We start from the raw sequence: 22,215 nt of genomic DNA on the forward strand, positions 1-22,215 counted from the left end.
TGAAATGTATTAATACACTCCTTTGTATTTTTTAAAATGCCCCTTCAACTGCACAATAAATCACTTCAAACAGTGTTCTGGGACTAGCAGTATTGCAAAGCTGGTTAAACTACTACCTACAACATTGTCATTCCAAGTAGTTGCTGGTTCAAGTCCTGGCTATTCTGCTTCCTGCTAACGTGCCTGATAAAGTAGTGGAAGATGACCCAAGTCCTTGGGACCATGGGCCCACATGGGAGACCAAGATGAAACTCCTACGTACTGTCTTCTAGCTGGCCCAACCCAAGCCTTTGGGGCTCTTTGGAGAGTGAATGAGTAGATAGAAAATCTTTGTCTCTCCTTATCTCTAACCCTTTGGAATAAATTTTTAAAAAATACTTAAAAAATTGCTTAAAATAACAATGCATAATTTATGACTTGTATGTAGGTGAACAATCTAGACAGGACTGATCCAGTATTTCTTATCTCAGTGATGGAGATGGGCTCACTCCATGAGTTAGGTTTGTGTTGAAGCCAATTTGTAAGGAACCATTTTATTCTCCAGAGTTATTTGTCACATGGGCTCTAAATAATTAACAATATAGGTTGGCCTTCATTCCAGCATGGAATCTGGGCTCAAAAAGAGAATAATTTTACTAGTCTCAGTCTTGTCACATTTTGATGATCAAAATCCAAACACTAGAATATATGAGACAGAGACCTCCTCTCTTTGTTGAAATTGTGACAAAGGATTACTTTTAACTCTGTAAATACAACAAAAATGGAACTGTAAACAATTGCCAAGATGTACTACAGACTCAGATACCACATTTCAATGTCTTATATGGAATATCTAATATTTCTAGAAATACAGATTGTGAAACACAGGGATTCTGTGAAACAATTATAGAAGTGATTGATTATGGTCCTATGTCTTCTTTAAAGATACTAAAAACAGTGAATGTGTCATAGGTAATTTTTTACTGATTTACCTAATTTTTCGTTCAGCAACAATAAGTACCTTTCATAGCAAACTGATAGATCTCTTTTAAATTTTTAGCTTGCATAAAGTTCTAATGGATCTCCAGAACCAGAAACTGAAAGAGTTAGATGACTGGTTGACAAAAACAGAAGAGAGAACAAGAAAAATGGAGGAAGAGCCCCTTGGACCTGATCTTGAAGATCTAAAACGCCAAGTACAACAACATAAGGTTTGTGAATTTTGTTATATTTGCTTTTTAATAGAAAGCAGACACTGCATGCACGTGCATACCACATATACCCAACAACGACTGCCAAGGATTGCAGTTCACAGAGGGAGAGCTTCACATAAGGAACACTTTAAGAAAATATTATCAGATAGTTTTGCAGTTTCCATTTGAATCTGCTGTTTCCCAAATTCAGCAGCTGCCAATGCAATAGAATTAAGAGGTGAAGGGCCTGGCACCTTAAATGCACCAGGATCCCATATGGACACCGGTTCTAATCCCAGCAGACTCTCACTTCCCATCCAGCTCCCTGCTTGTGGCCTGGGAAAGCAGTCGAGGACGGCCCAAAGCCTTGGGACCCTGCGTCCATGTGGGAGACCTGGAGGAAGTTCCTGGCTCCTGGCTGCAGATTGGCTTAGCCCTGGCCTTTTCAGCCGCTTGGGGAGTGAATCATCAGAAGGAAGATCTTCCTCTCCGTTTCTCCTCTTCTCTGTATATCTATCTGACTTTGCAATAAAAATAACTAAATCTTAAAAAGAAATTAAGAGCTGAAGCTTTGAAGAGCCAGTTACAGTGTAAGAATGCCTTACTTTCTAATGGATTAAAAACTTTGTATAAAAAAGCCAATCAGAAAAAGACAGAGATCTTATGTTTTCCCTGACCTGTGATAACTAATGCTCAGCATACAAAGGAAATGTGATCTGTATGACACAGATCGGCATCCTGGGACCCCATTATTGTTTACATCCTTTGTCTACACTCCTGGAGAATAGCAGTTTGGTTGTGCTCTTTTTTTTTTTTTTAACTTTTCTACTTGCAGTGTATTGATATCTTTACCTAATGGAGTGTTAAGCTTGAGATTGCAATGTGAAATGAAAACATGTCTTTGTAAAAACTGGGACAAAGGATAAGGAAGAAAGAGGGTGGTGGGGAATGTGGGCAGGAGGGAGGGACCGATGGGAAGTATCACTTTGAACAGATTTCATGATACAGAGTTTGGAGTAGTTTATGAAAATAACCAATAGTTTTACCCAGGTGCACGCACACTCTTGCACTCACATACACAGCCATCATGGAGTGAGTGTCCTACTATCCCATCATTCTTCCCTCTGCAAGGTGTCAGCAAGAGACCTCACCTGAAGCTGATGCAGCTGTGTTGGACTTTGCAGAATTCAACAGTTAGAATAAATACCTCAGGTTCATAAATTATCAGTTATATGTGTGTTATTGCTGTATACAATAGCCTAAAACTGTTTTTTTTTTTCAAAATACATAACAATATTTTCCTACTTGTAAAGCAGATGAGTTCCTTGGATAGGGTAATGCAGGATATGTGATTTATTAAGTTTCTGATTTCCTGGAAGAGATATTATGGAGATTACTTGCAATATGAATGTAAAGAATAAGCTTAAGTTGTTTTCACATATTTTTTACCTTCATTTCATAACACTGTACAACAAGCAAATCTTTATGAAAAATGAGTATCTGTGTTATGGCAGTTCTGTAAAATATCTCTAAATATTTTTCTCTTTCTTCAGTTTTAATAACATTTTTATACTCTGGCTGCCAAAAAAAATATGCTTATTCTGTGATTAGAATTTCTACAAGAGTATTTAGGATCCATAACTATGAGTATGTCTCTCTTGAATGAATTCCTGGAAATATTTAAAGTCGCTCTCGGTTTTCCTGCTGGATCAGGATCTTGTCTAGTATGTGGGTTCACAGACAAAAGACCCAGAATGAGGAATGCCATATTTAGGCAATTTAAAATGTAACGGCCAAATTAAATTTGAATTTCATATAACCATCAAACATGTTTTCACAGTAAGAGTATCTTAAAATTGTCTATTCTGACATTCACAGTGCTGGTCATCCTTTATTTAGTACTCAGCACCTGTGATTTTTACAGTTATGGCTTTTTATTTATACCTCCCAAATCTGTATCTTGCCAATTTCATTCTTTGTTTTTCCATATTTTGGACAGATCTAACTTCACAGATTATTTGTTCAGATAAAAGACACCTTTATTTCTATGCTGAAGACATTTTCTCCTTAAAGCTTAAATTTTAATGATAAATGAGGCTGGTCTTTGCTGTCACTGTGCTGAAGTGGACTGGCAACAGCTGTTCAAGTGCAAGCATTAAAGGGAAGCTATAACTAATGTCCAGCCAGTATATTGACAGGGAAAAATTAAGCACCGACTACATTATGTTTATTTTGAGAGTATTGCAATTATGGATAACTTACTGATTATTTAAAGTTTCAAAGTAGAGGAGAAAGAGGTTTCATCTGCTGACTCAGTTTCCAAATGTGCAAAAGCCCTCCGGAATGAGGCCAAAGCCAGGAAGACAACTCAGGTTTCCCATGTGGAGGGCAGAGACCTAACTACGTAAAACATTGCCGTTGCCCAAGAGTAGGTAGCTGAGATTGGAAGTAGAGCTGGAACTCAAACCCACGATTTCAGTACAAGATACATGCATTTCACATGGGCATTTGCTGCACCAAATTCCCACTTCATCACGTAGACTATTAATTGATTATCTGATAAATTAGATCCACTGTTAATTCTTCAGTATTATCCTTTTTCCTGTTTGAATCGTTCTTTCCTCTAGCAAGGGCTGTGTTCATTCTCCTACTTGGGCCTGTCCTGGAAGTTGCAGACAGTGTTTGTGTAAATGCTGGTGGCTTCTGTGTGTTTGAGATCTTTAGCTGGCTCCTGGAGATCTCAGTTTGAAATGGACAGGGAAAAAAAAAAAAGAAAGAAAGAAATGGACAGAAAGAGCTATCATTTCCAGAGCTTCAGTCAACCAATGAGTGTTAGGAGTTAATGGGTAAATGTAAAGAGTTATAGATTGGAAAGGAGAAAGTTAAGTTATCCTTATCTGGGGATGATATGATTCTTGATACAATGGAACCAAGAAAGACTTAGTCAGAGACTGTCGGTACTCATAACAAGTGTTTGGTGGAGCTGAAAGATGCAAAATTCACACACAGGAATCAACAGCCTTTATATATATTAGCAATTCTATGGCTGAGAAAGATATTTTAGATTAACTCCCACTCACAGGTTGCAAAATTTTTAAATGCCTTGAAATAAATTTAACCAAGAATTTAAGGGATCTTAATAGTAAAACTATAAAGCATTAAAGAACTAGAAGGCAACAGAAAAATCATCATTCTTCATGGCCTGGCAAAATTAATGTCAAAATGATACTGAAATTCTAAAGCAATATATAAAACGGCTTGCAGATTAATGAGATCTCAATGAAATTTTAAGTGACATTCTTCTCAGATTGAGAAAGAATTGTTAAAATACACTTAGAAATACATGAGACCCTTAATAGCTAAAGGAAACTTAGAGCTGTAGGCATCACAATACCAGACTTCAAGATATACTACAAGGCAGATATAAACAAAATAACTTGATTCTGGCACAAAGATATGTATGCAAATCAGTAGAACAGAATAGAAATACCAGAGATTAACACACACACATATGTATAACCAACTAAATTTTGATAAGAAAACTGAAATCACTCCAAGGAGAAAGGGTCTGGGGAAATCGCATCTTGGGATCCAAAGTTCTCATTCCAAACTAAACACTGATAAATTTTGTGATTTGCCAGAAGTTTCTCCATATGTTGTCTTCAGTATTTGGCCAGTTCAGTCCTTAGTGTGTGGATTTCTAATATGTGCAGTAGTGTTGGAATGTGAGGGAATTCATGAAGACACAACTGGACATTGTGTATCACCAGGCAGGATGCTAGTGTTGGATCCCTGGAGTGTAAAGAGGAGATCAGGAAGTAGTCTCCACATAGAAGTGGAGGACTGTTGGGGTAGCCACCCACAAATATGGATAATTAAATGCAAAATGGGAAAAGATCTCACTTGAGATTTTTGAACAAACCTTATTCGTGTGGAACATGGAGTAGTTCAATATTCCAGAAATTACCTGAAATGTTTTACACTTTCCCTTAGAAGATGCCAAGTGACTAGAACGGGAAATATTTGACTAATAAGTTACAAAATTTGAATGAGCTTTTGATTATTGGAAAATATGTCGTTTTTGATGAACATGACATTGCTTTCAGGGAATAATGAGCAATGAAGAAAAAATCCAACAGAATCGTATGAATGTTGATTGACCTTTTTTATCCTGGACTTAAAAGGTTTGTGAAGAGAAGAAAAATAATTGGTTTATTAGCTCTGAGAACACCAATTCCTGTAATTAATTTTGCAAGAATACTTCAGCATAGGTTAGGTTTTGTAAAATGTAAGCAGCTACAGGACACATGGTCAAGAATAGGGCTGCCGATTGTTAAAGGGTTTTGTTAGGTGGAAGTAACTTTAGTAAAAAGAAAGTCATTTAACCAAATCAAAAGAAGTTGACTTTATTTAAATGTCAGACATACTATCTAAAAAGAACACCCTAAAAAACATTTTTGGTTAGTCTTGCCATGTTTTATAAAAAAAAGAATATAAACAGATTTTCAGGTGGATTCCAAGACCTGATTTGAGTAGGCATTGATTAAACTGCTCTCTGTAATTCCAGCATCCCATATGGATGCCAGTTCAATTCCTAGCTGCTCTCTTTCTGCTAAGGTGCCCGAGAAGGCAACAGAAGGGGACCCAGGAGCTTGGGCCATGAAACCAATTGAGAGACCTGAAGGAAGCTCCACTTTCCTTTCTTTGGCCTGGCTTAACCCTCACCATTGTAAACACCTGGAGAGTGAAACCGTAGATGGGTGATTTCTGTTTCTCTTTCTTATTTATAATTTTGCCTTTCAAATTAATAAATATTTAAAATAACGAAGAGAATATTAAAATGTTTGCAAATCTTAAAGCATGTCATGACTATGAAACTGCTGTGAAAGGATATAAAAATTTCTTCATTTCAACAGCATTTTATTTTGAGGCAGGCTAGAAATTCACCCACTGTGAAATGTGGAGATAAGTCACTTTTACTGAATTTGCCAATTGGGGAAAAAAGGCAATTGATCCTGTTTTTGTGGTTACTATTACATGGAGCCCAACTGTTAACTCTGGGTAATTGAGAAAAGTTCAACAGGCTTCAGAATTTGGAAGAGACCATGAATTGTTTGGGGCTGTTGATTTGGGGAGAGAATTCCAACATTTATTTTCATGTTGAAGCTTTCAAACGTTACTGTCTTTGAAGAGTGAACAAATTGAGTCCCTAATTTCCCTGTAAAGAAACATGTTAGAAATAGTTGTGTCTGTTCATTTATGTCTTAAGGAATTGGCCATTGAGTGACATTCATAGGAAAATTAAAGGATTTATTTTCGTGGACTGGTTATTATTATAGTGTTGAACAGAATATTATGATTATTAAACTTTTATTAATATATATATTTATATTAAAGGTTCTGTGCAGTCACTGTATACAGTTCCAGGATTAGCACACTTTCCTCATTGCCTTGCCCTTCTAATACCTCCATTTCGCTTCCCTAACTTCAGTTTTTGCAGACATAATCTTAATCTTCTTTAGAGTTACACTCTTGGTTCACCACTCATCGTGATATACAGCAGGTATAAAATAGGAAAACCACAGTTTCCCTGCAGTATAAAGACAGGATAAAAATGACAATCATATCCCAAAGTAACCTTTTTATTCCTGTACATTTTTTTATATTCTATATTAGGTGCTGCATATTGCAGGCAACGTATTTGTCTTTTTAGCCTGGTTATTTTCGTTAATTATATTGGTTTTTTTTGCAATCATTTTGTTGCAAGTGGCAAAATTTCATTGTTTACTGCTGAGTAGCATTCTGTAGTGTGTGTCTACCACATTTTCTTTATCCAAGAATCAGCTTATGGATATCTGGATTGATTCCCTATCTTTGCTATTGTAAATTGAACTGAAATAAGTACGAGTGTATAATTCATTCACTGATAGCTGATTTCATTTTTTGAGGATAAATCCTCGTTAGTGATATAGCTGGGTCTTGTGGTAGATTTATTTTTAGATTTCTGAGGACTTTCAGATTTGTTCCAAATGAAGTATTCCTTTGAGCTTATACTAGTCTATAGTAAGATCAACAGCAAATTAGGGTACCCCTTTGACAGCTGGTAAGCCTGAACATTATTTTTCTTAATGTGTGTTGGCCATTTGTAGTTCAGCCTTTGAAAAATGCTGGTCCATGCCCTTTGCTGATTTCTTAACCGGATCATGTAATTTGTTGTTTTTGAACTTACTGAGATGTAAATAGATCCTGAATATTAAGACTCTATTGTTGCCATCTCAGTGGTTGCCTCTTTGGCAGTTTTCTTGGCACTGAAGAAGCTCCTACGTTGATGCAATGCTGTTCATTTTTGGTTTGTGTTTCGGGAGTTTTTCCAAAAAGTCATTGCCAAGGTTATGCCCTGCAGAGTGTGCTCAAAGTTTTCCTGCAGTAATTTGGTGGTTTCAGGTTGTAGATTTAGATCTGTGATCATTTTTAGTTGATTTTTGTATAGGGTGTAAAGTGGGAGTCTTGTTTCATATTTCTGAACAGACGATTTTTCCAGCATGATTTGTAGAAGAGACTGCCCCTTCTCCTTGGATTGATTTCAGTTCTCTTGTCAAAAATTAGTTGGCTGTAGAGAAGGGCATTCATGTCTTGGGTTTCTATTCTAATCCATGGATCTACATGTGGGTTTTTGTGTCAGTATCAAATGTTTTTATTATTATGACTGTCCTATAGTTTGTCTTCTAATCTTGTAGTGTGATGCCTCTGGCAGTGTTTTTGTTATTTCTTATTCATGTACCTATTTGTGGGCTCTTAAGTTCACATACGAATTTTAGCATCATTTCATTCTAGATCTGAGATGAATGTTATTTTGATTTGGATTGTATTGAATTTGTAAATTGCTTTTGGCAGCATTGAAACTTTGATATTTTTCAATGCACGAACATGGAAGATTTTTACCTTTTTTAACACTTTTATGTTTCTGATTTTCATTATATTGATATTTTAGCCTGTTGATTAAACATATCCCTAGGTATTTAAGGTTTGTCTTTTTTTCTCGAACTATTGTGAGGCCAATTTTATGTTTTATTTTTCTCAGCCATATCACTGTCTGACTTGATATTCTGTAACTTTACCAAACTTTCTTCTGAGATCTAGTAGTCCGTAAGTGGAATCTTTTTGTTCCCTTATATATAAGATTCTGTCATCTTCAAATAGGGATGACTTGATTTCCTCCTTTGTATTTTATAACCTTTTGATATAACATGATATACCAGCAGCTTGAACTTCAATGTGAGTCTCTTGTATGTGTGACAGGTATCCAATTCATTGTCTTCCAGGCTGTGTTTTGCCAGGAAGGCTCAACCAGTACGGCTGAGCCTGGAATGTCACCACTCTGATAGGGTAGCCTTTTTCCTATTGTGCTAAATACCTGTTCTAAATCTATTTTTTAACCTGATTTTTGCAGTTTCAGCTCTCTGAGAATATTTAGTCATTTAAAGTGAAAGTGGTTATCAAGGGGACTAGAAATAAATACTGATGTTCGTAATAATTGTTCATGTGAATGTTGAAAATAAGAATAAATTGATAAAAGTATCAGAAATAGAACAAAGCAAGCACTTCCTCACCACCTATCAATTGTAAACACAGCACTAGTGGTTTCTAATATGCCATCTCATTTAGCTCCAAGCACTAAACCTGGAATTGTGACAAGCTCTTATTTTGCAAATAATATTTTCAGAGGAATTAAAGAAATGCCTAGGATAACTTCAGGTGTATTTGGTGGGTATGAGTTTTAACTTTGTGATTCGGCCTTTGAAGGTTTTCCCCTCCCTTCTGAAATGTTGGTGAGTCTTGACTCCTGGTAAAATCAACTAAAGGCAAAATCAACTGTAGATGCAGTAAGGAATATCGGAACTGTTATGGCGGTCATTTTGCCCAGATTTGCAGTGCCTGAGTGGAAGAGGCACACACTTTGTGCACGTGAATGAGTACACTCTGCATACATGCCGATAGTGAATACACAGGACATTTTAAGAACGTAAAGGTTTAAGGAAATTCATCATCACTAGCATTCCTGGAGCTGTTTGTTTACATCATGAGTAAATGGAACTAGAAAATGAACCAAGCTGTTGGTGGGGGGGGCTTCTAATGGGAATTTCAGTGCTTTCTAAGCAAGTGGATATTTGGCAGAGTTAACCTAAACATCTCTATACTGTGTGGCTATCAATGCATAGCATATCCTCTCTACTGCATCTGCAAATAAGCATGTTCTCTTTAACAGTTACTGCCAGGCTGAAACCCTTTTATTATTATATAGTAGATTTTCTTGATGTTTACTGCAATCTCCGTGATTTTAGGTGGAGGATTAGCTTTCTACACCACCACACTACCCCTAACAAAGTGAATATTCTATTGAAAATAAAAATCCAAGCAATTTTCAGATGATTTCTTTCATGTCTGCACAGAATATAGATGGAGTCCAGCCCACTAAAGTGGTGATGGAAAGAGGGAACATTGTCCAGGGAAGAAAACTGGGAATGATGGAGAAAGTATCTATCTCCCTATCACTTCTGAGAAATCCTAGAAGTAATTGTACTTGTGGCTTTTTCATTTGGGAGAAAAAATAAATTGACCTCAAGATGTGCTGTGCTAATTGGTCATTAGTAAAGGGATTTTTTGGTTCATTTGGCAGTTTTTAATATAGTGCTTTTGTGATAGTCAAATTCCTGTGTTTAGAAAGTCTTGTTTACAAAAATGCTTTGGAATTTTATATTTGATACACAGTTTGTTCTCATCAGTCTTTTGTGTACATGTATTTAACCAACCTGAAACACTGTAAACTACTTAAATTCAGTATTTGCAATATTTATCTTTCTAATTATATTTGAATGAGGTTTTCATGCAGCAGTAGATGGCCTAAGTATTACTGCACACAACACATGGTCCTTATTGTTTTAAATGTATGTGCACAACTTGAAAATGTTGGTGATTGCATGTTTTTTAATAAACCGAAGTAGAAATAATAATAACACAAACTATATATATATATCTGTATACATAGCCCATGTATATTCTGGAATGACCGAAATGTATGTTTTAACCAAAGGAAGCACTTAGCCTTCCAAAGAACATATAAGAGATAATCAGAAATTGTTTCTATCCTATCAACTTTTTGTTACATACATGTTGCTTTCCATTGTTTGTTGTTGAAACTTCAAATCAAAAAATACTAAACCTTATACAATTCTGTGTATTTTCTAAGCACTCTTTTAGATGTGCACTAAGAGTAAAAAAAAAAAAAACAGATCTAAGTATATACTGAATTGGGTTTCTAGTAGTTTTTTATTTTTTTATTTATTACGTTTGCTTTTATAACAGTGTCATAGCAGTTTATTTTTTCTAAGATTATTTGAACATGAGAGAGACACAGGTAGAAACAGTTTGAGAGAGAGAGACAGAGACAGATTCCACATGCTGGCTCACTCCCGAAATGGTTGCAGCAGCCAATGTTGGGCCAGGTAGAAGGCAGGAAACAAACTCCATCTTGGTCTCTCCTGCAGGTGGCAGGAGCTCAAGCACTTGGGCCATCTTAACAAAATCAACCAACCATATCCCCAACTTTCACACCTTGCTTTTTGTTTATTGCTTGTACTAAGCCTCTTCTCAAAAATGAATTTCAAATGAGTGTGAATGAAAAGAATTCACCACTGATGACATTGGAAAGTAGCATGACATAAGTTATATGTAAATAATAAAACTGAGAACATCTACTAAGGGAGTAACAAATTTGGTCAGGTCCTTGAACTAGCAAATTATTTAGAAGTAGTAGTAGCATTCACAGAGGTATAACAAAACCCTAATTTGTGAAATCTAAGCATTTTGAATGTTAAATTTCAATGCTGCCCTTTTCTCTTGTCATAAGAAAAAAGGTTATTTGACATTAGAGAATAAACATCCCTGACATTTGTATATATCTAATACTGGTTTAGACATTGAATTACCATGCCAAGTTTTTAAAATCAGGTGTTAAAAATGCATCACCTTAGAATGAAAAGAAATATATAGTTAAATATTATATGAATGTGTGTATGAATATACAAATTTTAAGCTTTTATTAAAATATACTAGCAATTATATATCAAAGTATATTTATTTGAAGATATTATCTGACAGCCATAAGCTTCAGTATACTTCTCTGGGGATACATCAATATTTGAAGATAATTTGGCTTGTATTTCAGGCTTTATTAACAAATCAATTGTAAATCTCTATTGTGTAAATTCAGCTACAAGAAATTCAAAACTGAAAAGTCAACATTTTTATAAACATTTAATTAAAAATGGCTTTTCAAAACTCAGTATAATTAAATAAACTTATATTGAGCATTCATGATCTCAAATAGAAAAGCAAACAGGCCTGTTTTGTCCTACTGATCAAAGTCCTTTCGTGGATACCTAGGTTGGCAGAAGAATTCAGCATTTTATCTGTGACTTGTCATGTTTGTCACTTTTGCCTCTTATAAAAATCAGGTTTTGAAAAATGGACTTTGGATATTGTATCATTTTTTCATTGTGCATGTTGTAGATGTTAGCTAATGCTAAGCTGTCCATTAATATTCATGTTTGCAGCTGAGAGCTAAGAAAATAAAGTTACAATTGTGACAGTTTCTGTCTTGTAGATACTGAGTTTGCACAGAAAGGTCAGTTTAACTTTTTTTTTAAAAAAAAATCTGTGGTTATAAGTGAAAGAAGAGACAGTTTTAAAAAGTCAGAGATAATGCAAATAGCATTGTCACATAGTGTTTATAATAAAGCAGTCTATAATGTGGTGCACTGTTGAAGATATCCATTTATCATGAAGAATCTTTTTTCCTGTTCTTTATTCTACTCTGTTCACTGTATAATTCTGCATGGCTCCTGTGTTTAGTTTTAAGGCCATCAACACATACTAGTTTGACTTTGTGCTACAACTTGGGCACAAGCATCTAATCTAAATCCTTGAGCAATATGACAAGAAGATTATTTGTGTTTCTTGAACAAACAGGAAAGATGTACACAGACATCTATATATTAGACAATAAAGAATACATTGGATGATAAATACTTTAGAGACCCAATGTGAGTTTGGAAATATTTTATGAATCAAATTTTTTCTCATATTTCTTTACAAAAATGGATTAAATGGTGAAAATAACCATGTTATAAACTATACAAAACTTTTGTCCTAGTAACTTTCAAAACATTGTAACTACATATACTATCATGTTGTTAGAAGAAAAAACAGATCGGTTTATATCCTGTAACCCAGTAAATTATTGACCATATAATTATTGGTTAATTTATTTTTCTGGAGAAGTCTTAGTTGACACTTTAAAAATGTTCCCAGCCCTGGCTTACATAACTGAGGAAACAGATTCAACATGACTCTGAAGGACACTGCTGAATATTAATGTTTCCATTTTTGGCCTCTAGGCAGAGTTAATAAACCCATGTAAGCTTTGGAATGTCAAAGGCATGACGGGTAATATGGACTCCTCACAGAATATATGTATGGTCATTTTGTACTAAACTGCTGCACTTGAATGCATTACCTGAAAATATAAAGAGAAGAAATAAAAGAAGTGATTTTTATGGTGCTCTAAAATGTTGAGGCTTGAAAACGAAATATGCTAGGATACAAGTACTATTGCATTTGAAAGTGTGGTTTTAACGATTCTAGGAAGTTCCCCGGAAGGCTGCCATAGGGTTTGGGTAAGTAAGAGCTACACTGTTAGGTCTGAAGCATTATTTTTCTCCGATAAGGACAGTAGATTTGCCAGAGTGAGAGTTCCAAAGCTGCATCTGGGTTTCTGTATTATCTAACAAAATGTTCTAAAGGTGGACTAATTGCCTACAAATTTTGACTTTTTCCTTTTGGGGAAATCCTGAGTTATTGTGTCAGGTAAAGTCTGGAGATAAACTCCTAGATAGAGTATCTATTCCAAAATAGCCTCCTATTTATTATGCTATGTATACCTTCCATTTATTCCTGTATAATCCTGTTTATCTTTTAAAAAAAATGTATACTGTGTTTTAAAAAGAGCAATGGCATCATTTTATGATGGCAGTAATTTAATTGGGGGAAAAATCAACTTTTAGGGGGAATGAAACATGCAAGTTGGAGAGCTAGAATTTGATCTTTGCTTTTATTCCAGGCTTTATTTGAGGAGAGAGTAATTATTTTCTGTCAAAAATAATGCCATTGTAATCCCCCTTCAGCAAAAAAAAAAAAAATCCAAGATTCTGCCAACTTTAGTGTAATCTTAGTAAAGAAAGGCTAAACTGAGCTGTGCTACCTTGTTCCCAGTATTTATTAATTTACTTAGAAAATAGAGGGATGAGAACATCTCTTTTCTATTGGAACTCAAACTTTATTTAGTATAGAAAAACAAAAAAAATAACTAATATCAAAAGCTATTGAGCATTGACAGTATTATGATTTTTTTAAAGATAGAAATAGAAAATAATTTGGACAACATTAGATAGCACACTTTAAAAATCTGTGGAAAGCAGATACTTAAAACTGAGTGCTGAATAATAAGGTGGGGTTATTTATAGATCTGTTGCAAATAGAATTCGGGTAGAGTGGAACAATTTGACATATCTGGAAGAGAGAGAAGGCAAGGATATGTGAAATGGTATGAGAAGGTAAGGATACAGAATTAGATTGTAAAACCAGGTTAGTGTAAGAATGAAAAAAGGGTTCAAGTAGGAAATTTCGGTTTTATTTTATAGTATAACAGAAATCCATGTCTTATGGATGGATGTGTGTCATTGGATTTGTAGTTTGGAGGAGGAGTAAGCAGAAGTGCTGAAAAACAGCGTAGTTGAGTGTAAGTGTATTCAGGAGAGGATTGGAAGTGCAGTTTCAGGAAAGATGAGGTCAAGGGTGAAGAACTGCTGAATTAGATTAGAAATCAAAATATAGAAGATGCATGACATTTATGCAAATGGCCACTTGATTTGGGAACTGGAAATATTGATGATGACCTTTACAAGAGATTTCAATAGCATGGTGAGAAAAATTGAGCAGTAGGGGAAAGTTAGTAGAGATAGTAACAATAAAACACAGGAAATATTATTAAATGAAGAACATTTAATTGGATGATGAAAGATTGACTCAAAGTTGTTTTATTTGTATGACAATGGAAAAGATCAATAAGAAAGGAGAGATTGAGAATAATAGAGGAACAGGCAATTACAGGTAAAAAAAAATTTTGAAAAGATAAAAATATGTAGAGTAAGGAGCAGAGCATTCTAAAGTTTACAAAATATCTCAGCATATGGCTTATCTGTATATGGTCCAGTTCAATTAACAATACAAACCTGTATTACTGAATTTCAAGCAAGAAAATTACTTGGGATGATTGTTTTATAGTAAAATATATTTTCTACGAATCTAAAGAATGAAGTTACACATATTTGCAAGATCAGATCAGATGACTAATTTTCTTTTAAAAATTATCTTTCAGATGCTTCAAGAAGATCTTGAACAGGAACAAGTCAGAGTTAATTCTCTCACTCATATGGTGGTGGTAGTTGATGAATCTAGTGGAGAACATGTGACTGCTGCTTTGGAAGAACAACTTAAGGTCAGATTAGTTGAATAAATATATTTCTCAAAATAATTAAAGTTGCAAAAACAATTAGAAAATGCAGAATTTAAACTGGAATGTAATATAACAACAAGCTAATTACAATTACTTTGTGTTTATGAATATTCTGTTTTCATCAAGTTTATTCATTCACTAGTTCTAATGGCCTTCCCTTTGGATGAATACATGAATGTAGTTGTTTTCTTTTAAAACTGCATTTGAATCCCATGTATTTAGAGAACTAATCTGATGTGGTTCAATAATGAGAAGTTGAATTTCTTTGATGCATTTCTTGCTATAAACTTCAAATTTTAATGTTGATGAGGACATGATGGAATGTATAAGCTCTAAAAGTGTGGTTAGAGTGAGTATTGAATCTCTACAGTCTGCTTCTAGCCTGGGTTACTGCTTTTGTTTTTAGAAACAGGAATAATAGATATGTAAAAAGATAAAATGGATATTACATTATCTTTTTCTTCAAAATTGAGAGGAAAAAAGTGTTATTCTGGAACAAAATCAGTGTTAAGGAAAACAATGTGTTATAATAATTTAGTCACTAGTCGGCTGCCTTTTATTTGTAACAGTTGAATACAGAAATGTGTAAGCACACAATTGATGTGAGTGTAAATGGCTCTATCAGTTCAGTTATTCTAAACATAGTTTTTCCTACCTAACTTATAACAACAGCCTTACCTATGTTTTTTTTTCTTTTTGTGTGACATGTATTTCTTCATTGTTGTGAAAAGTCATTTCCTCAGGTTACTGATCTACACTGCCAATATCCAACAATGCTATTATTCTTTCCATCATTAAATGACTGAAGGGCAACTCTTGAACCGACAGGTTGGACATGGCTATGATGAAGCATTTGTTGTATACCAGAGACTCAAGTTAATTTCTTTCATTTTAGTGCAATTGCAGCAGTCTATAAAAGGTTGTCACTTTAGATATGATAATAGATTGTTGAACACATGTTACTATAAATGAAACACACACCCATGCTCATGGCCAGCTGAAGTACCAGATTTTAAGTAATTCGGCAGTTTGGATATAGAGAAACAGACAAAAGAAAAAAAAACAGATGGGTAAAATATGATAGTGTTTTCAAGAAAGTTTCTGAAAAGATAATGTCGTGAAGCAGATGTTGGAGAAGATAACTTTAAAAAAATATGAAAACTTAGTGAGGCAGAGATTTTTCTATGCTAGATAATATTTCCCATCACCAGTTAAAACAAAACCCACTTTAGGGACAGCATAGTAGTGCAGCCATTTGAAATGTTAGCATCTCATGTCAGGTTATTCAAGTAAGAGCTGCTCTGCTTTGTGCTAGTGAGCCTGGGAAAAGAGCTAATGATGGCCCATTTAAGTGGGAGACCTGGATGGACTTCCCAACTCCTGCCTTTATCCCGGCCCTTCCCTGACTTTGTGAGCAAATGGGGAGTGAACTAATGGCCAAATGACAAATGTCTTGCCATATCTACCTCTCCAGTGCTCTGCCTTCCAAATAGCTAAATCTTTAAAAGCAACAATAAAACTGTTGTAACATTAACTTGCACAGACGAGCTGGCTTTTATAATATAATTATACTAGTGCAATGTTCGTGGGACCAAGCCATCTTTTAAAAAGTCCATATACCCCATAAGTGATGACTAGCTTAGATACTAGGAATGATGGGCTTAATTCTGTATTTACTAGCCTGCTTTTACTTTAACCATATGTTCTGCCTTTGTTCTAAAGGTACTTGCTGTGCATGTATTGGCTATCCCTCATTCTCTCAAATTCCAAATTTGTCATTATTGCCTCCCACTTAATACCTCCAACTTCTGTTTTATTCTTCAACCTCTTCCCATTTTTGATATTCCTTTGTTGTATTTATGTAGATTCTGACACATTTTGATAACCTACATGATTATTTAAGATGTCGCAGTTAGAAAAATGAAAAGAAAGGCCCATCTACAACTTTCCGTTCTTGATATTCAACCAGTTTGTTCATTTCCAAAGGAATCCACGCTTGAAATCAATGCCTTTTTTAAACTGATGGTTGACATTATTCCAGAATTCTCTGGCATTGTTTGACTTTGAAATATGGGTGCATCTTTTGTGGTTCTTTTACCCAGTGTCATTTATTAAAGGAAGAAGGAATGAATATGGTATGAAAGGAAGAAGAGAAAAAAGGGTTAATTTCATTGGTGTAATCCCTTTAAAAAGTGAAGCATGTACCCTAGATATACAGTAAGGATTCTGTGATTTGTTCAGTGTATGGTCCAGAGGGCAGAAGGATTTGGAAGCATCATGTGAAAGAGAAATGAATATATGACCATATGCAAGAATAAAAATTGTCAGGAATTTCTTGAGGGCTTTTGGAGCAAGGTTTGATTTTCCACAGTGTTGGATGCTCCTTGTACATCTTTTCTTTCTCTTCTGTGGCCTCCTTGTATCACCATAATACCTTAATGCACTTTGCTCCAGTTTTGTTCCAATGCTCTCCAAAGTCTGAAAAAGGCACCTAGTTGTCATTAAGAGATAAAAATGCTGGGGGGTGGAGGAGGTTGATTAAGAAGTAAATCCCCCATTCAATACAATGGGAAATGAGTTCACTCTTATTTCTTTTAAGACCTTTAATAATTCTTTTGTGCAATCTGTGCATGTGTTGATTTAGCTCTCTGAACCTTGTTATTATGGTACAATGTTAGAATTTTTGTTACTTTAAAGGACTTTTAGAAGTCTTTTCAAAGTTTTGAAAAAAGAAACAAAGATAGGTCAGAACATATGCTTAGGGATTCTGAAAAATGACATGGCTTATGAAAGGTAATATTCTGAAAAGTACAGTCTATTGTAAATTAATTTGATTCTCTCTCTGAGGCTTAGCTTGTCCCTTAGCAATGTCACCAGAGATCACATTACTGTCTGCATCTTAACAGATTTCATGGATATTCAGTACCTTGAAAACAGATATCTCTACAATGATGTAAATTAGCAAATTGTGTTGAAATTTTTTTTCAGCCAAATAACTAAAGCTGGTAATTTAGAGTCCCGTAACCTGGAGGTCATTGTCATGTCTGTCTAAGCATCGCACATTCATTTTTTCTCTAAGTGTTTTTACTTTTTTCTACGCCCCAATGTTCATACTAGATAACAGCTAAGACGGAAAAAAAGAGTTTGTTACAACTTTGCTTGGATGGAATTTGTAAATTGCAACCTAAAAGCCAAATACAGTGCAACGATGAAGTTTAGGAGTGTTGTTTGATATGCACGTAGAGGCTTGCCTATACTCTTGGACATACACTAATCAAATACAATTAAATGTAAATTAATGACCCGGAATGAGATTAGTTCTGCAAAAATATATGCATTGCCTTTTTGTGCTTGGTTTATTTCAGTTATCATAATACCCTCCAAGATTGTCCTTGTCACTAATGGCAGGATTTTGTCCTTTATGGCTGAATAACATTTCAGTGTATGCATATTGGCCTTGCTCCTATTGAATCTGAACTCACTGATCATGTAGAAATTCAGAGTAAAACAGCCATTGGCGTTGGTTGGAGAAACCAAGAGGAGGAGGGGATTGAATAGATTGTCCAGTGAGATACAATGTCAAAATAGAAAGAAGGAGTAAGTTGTGAAATTCTGTTGTAGAGCCTTGTAATTACAGCCAACACTGCATTATGTATTTCAAAATAGCTATATAGGATTTTGAAAGTTCTCTCATTAAAATGATAAATGTTTATAGTAAAAGGAGTTGCTGATATATGCATAAATGTAAAGATCATACTTGATTAGATAAATACGCACAATTGTTGTGTGTCCATCAAAACAAAGCAAAAATCTGACATTATATTCCAGACATCAGAAGAGGCCTTCATAGATATACACTTTTAGAAACAAAGGACCTAGCACAAGTTAATTAGAAAACATGAGAAAGAAGAAAAATATTCTGAGTAGAGCAGTGTTTGTTCATTCATTCAACAAATATGTGTAGGGTGTCTACCTGGTGCAACCCCAAATTCTGAGCCTCAAGCTTCATTGTACCTCAGTGGAGATGCATTGTAAACAAGCATAATATAAATGAGCAAATATTATACAGTGGATATTACCCAAACTGTTATAAGACAAGATTGCAATTTGTCTTGCAGAGCTTAATTGTATTTATTTGTGATTCTGCAGTTGGGCAGCAGTTTGGCTAAATATTTTAAAACATTGATCCTCCCGCAATGAGGGCAGGTTTTAGTTTAATATCACAGGAAAGAAAGTGACGGTCAAAAAGCAGAAATGCAGCACAGTGATGGTCTCATTGGTTACAGTCGGCACCCATCTTCATTAGTCTTCCTTAAACAGTCGGACACTTGTGACTGGGTGAGCCTTAGCAACGTGATCCAAGAGCAAAACAGATTATGGTTACTTCTATAGAGAAACCATTAAGGCAAATTTGAAAACCACAACGAGGCAGCTTTATACCAAAGTTACTTCAAGTTGCCTGAGGTGTAAAGCCAGAAAAGACTGGTGGGAAGGAAATGGAGTAGGTGTGTCAGGAGAGGCTTCATGGAGAAAGTGACATTTTTTGGACAAATAGAAAAGGAGTTAATTTGTAGGTTTACAGATCATGTTCATCCTTTTGCTTTTGAAAAACGGAAGCACATTAAAGAAGCCTACTGTTGAAGAGACATGGTTATACCCCTAACGTAGAGAAGATGCTCCCACGAAAAACCTCTTTCAGAGAACAAAGGGAAGCATTAAAAGCCCCTTTTAGATATGTTCCTCCACATGACTTAAAACTCGAGACTTCAACTAGAAGTATTAATAGTCTCTGAGGCCATAGACCCAAGAGTGTTCCTGGCATATAAAGGCAGTTGAATTATTTTGTTAGTTGACTTTCACCTTGAAGTTACTGTTACCATTTTAGAGGATAAAAGATAACACAAAGTAATGTACAGAAACAAGCCTCTTATTTTGAAGAATGAAAAACTGTAGAAAACTATTTTGGAGGATTTTTAAACATAACACTATGCATAGTGGTGGTGTTTCTTACTCATGTAATTAATAAAGAGTAAACAAATAGGTTTTTTTTTTTTTAGAAAAGAAAGTTCTAAGAAATTAAAAAAAAACACTGAAATTGAGACAGGCAGCCCACATTATCTGAATGGCCGTTAAATAATTTTTAAGAAATATTACATAATATGGAGACATTATTAGGATTTATTACATTGACTGATTCTGTGGAATAGATGGATCTATTTTAATTTCTGCAGTATTTTGAAAAGCCTCTTTGCATGATGTGTTTATGGATAACAGTTTTCCTATGTGAGTTGAAGAATGTATGATAATTTAATATATCTCATCTTAATATCTGATATATTAGATAACTGTACATGATTAAACTCCTATTTTCTGACATTTGTGAGGCATTATAAAATTTTAGAGAATGAGCGATTAAAGTGTTTTACTAGACCTGCTGTAAGTTTTGCCATGATGGGAATTGCTGGTGAAAGCTCTTTTCTCCCATTTAACTGAGTCAGTTTTTAACAATGTCTCGTAGAGTTATAGTGTCACACCTTTCTCTTGTGTGCTTTAGATAAGAGCAGCATGTTTAGTGTGTATTCTTTTTTAGAAGTAACTGTTACGACATGAAGAAAGGACCTTAAGAGACAGATCTCAAAAGAAATAAAAATGAAGAATAAATATGAGGAAATGCTTAGTGGACTTAGCCATCAGGAAAACACAAATTGAAACATCACTGTCAGAATATCTATTCCACAAAAGACAGCAAGAGATGCTAGAAAGGATGCACAGGATGGGGGGATGCACAGAATGGGGGGTACTAAAGCACCATTTATAAAAATGTAAATTATTGCAGCCACTGTGAAAAATATTTTTCCCAAGAGATTTTGTGTTTCCTTTTTGTTACCCATGTGTTGGTTACTTGGTGGCGCATTTTTTCATGGTGCTGTAATTTGTTGTTGTGGTGGTGGTGGTTCTAATTCATCCCAGTTGACCTTGTTTCATGGCTTCTCATTTGTGGAAATGTATAGCAATAGAGTACTGGGGTCTACTATGTCCACATGTCGGGGTACAATGCAGTATGCATTCCTGCTTCCTAACAAAAGATGGATTCCCAGTGAAACTGTTAGAAATGTGTAGACAATGGGATGCTGGACTGTCTGACATTGTACCAGCAATGTTGGAGCACACTTAAATAAGAGACTGGAGTTATGACTCCTTATGAAGGATTGTACTATTGTAGCAACATGGGGACATTCTCTCAGGGAATGGCAGTTTTGAGGGGAATCCCAGACTATAGGAATTGTACCACAAAATTCAAAAATTCAAAATAAAAATATAACAAAAAACTCCCTAGAAATGGAACTGCCATATGAGTCAGCAATGCCAGTACTGAGTGTATACACAAAGAATTACTAATATGATACATATGTGGTAAATTTTTGGTTTCCCTGCACAATGTTTGAATGCATTGCTCCTGTTACCTGTATTTTGGTACCAGGGATCTGAATTCCTGCTTCTATTCTTTGTAGCTTTTACTGACCACAATTCTCTCTAGTCATATGAAATCAAGTCCTTAGCTTCCACATATGGCTGAGAACATGAACTATTTGTGTTTTTCTGTGCCTTGATTTTTTTCTCTCACATTATTTTATTATACCAGCACTACCAAATTTACAGAAGCATTAAAATAAAATGAATTAACAATGTCGCTGGAAAAGACAATGGTATACTTAAAGGGGGTAGTTCAGAAACATTATTTACAATATCTTTTGTCCTGTGATGACTTGAGTGTGAGACATGTAACAAAGTGTTTATAGTACATATCTTGGGCAGGAGGTGGAGAAGAAAAAGGCATCTATATAATGTAAAAAAACTATAGAGTTAACAAATGAAGGTTCTTGGTAAAGAGGATTATGAAAAAAGTATATTTTGATGTTTCTTTTCATTATTTGGCATTGTACTTAGTGGATGTGATGTACCTACAATGAAAGATAAATTGGACAGAAATACTCCACAAATCCGGGAGGTAGCAATTGTTGCCCATGGGGTGATGATAATAATAATAATAATAATAATAATAATAACAATAATTTCATTTTGTTTAATATAACAAATATAGATTTTCTGCATAGGATATAGTTCCAAGAAAACACCCATCCTCTTACTTCTCTGCTTCCCCGCCAGTACTCTTCCCACCTCCTTGTCTCTTAATCAGTTTTTGTAAAGGCATGATTTAAATCCACTCCACATTCACAGGCTTAATTCTCCACTAGTCATAATAATCAGTAAAAATTAAGAGTACCGTGGTTCCACAGGAGTGTAAACACAAGCTTAAAAAATGGAAATCTTATTTCGGAGTATCGCTTTCATTCCTATATATTTTTATATTCTAAATTTGTTTCTCCATATTAGGAAAAATATATGATA

The 22,215-nt window shown here is 34.9% G+C and overlaps 1 protein-coding gene across 1 annotated transcript in view; it reads left to right on the forward strand.

Annotated features, from left to right (window-relative positions):
- Positions 1-22,215, forward strand: part of DMD (dystrophin) — a 1,921,612-nt gene that overhangs the window by 619,069 nt on the left and 1,280,328 nt on the right. The window contains exons 12-13 of the mRNA XM_041000021.1: positions 1,040-1,190; positions 14,668-14,787. Coding sequence (XP_040855955.1) covers positions 1,040-1,190; positions 14,668-14,787 — 271 coding nt within the window. The remainder of the gene's footprint in view (positions 1-1,039; positions 1,191-14,667; positions 14,788-22,215) is intronic.

This window comes from Ochotona curzoniae, unplaced genomic scaffold (assembly GCF_017591425.1).
Source record: "Ochotona curzoniae isolate NIBS_2020 unplaced genomic scaffold, NIBS_Ocur_1.0 contig_1274, whole genome shotgun sequence".
NCBI classification, from domain to species: Eukaryota; Metazoa; Chordata; class Mammalia; order Lagomorpha; family Ochotonidae; genus Ochotona; species Ochotona curzoniae.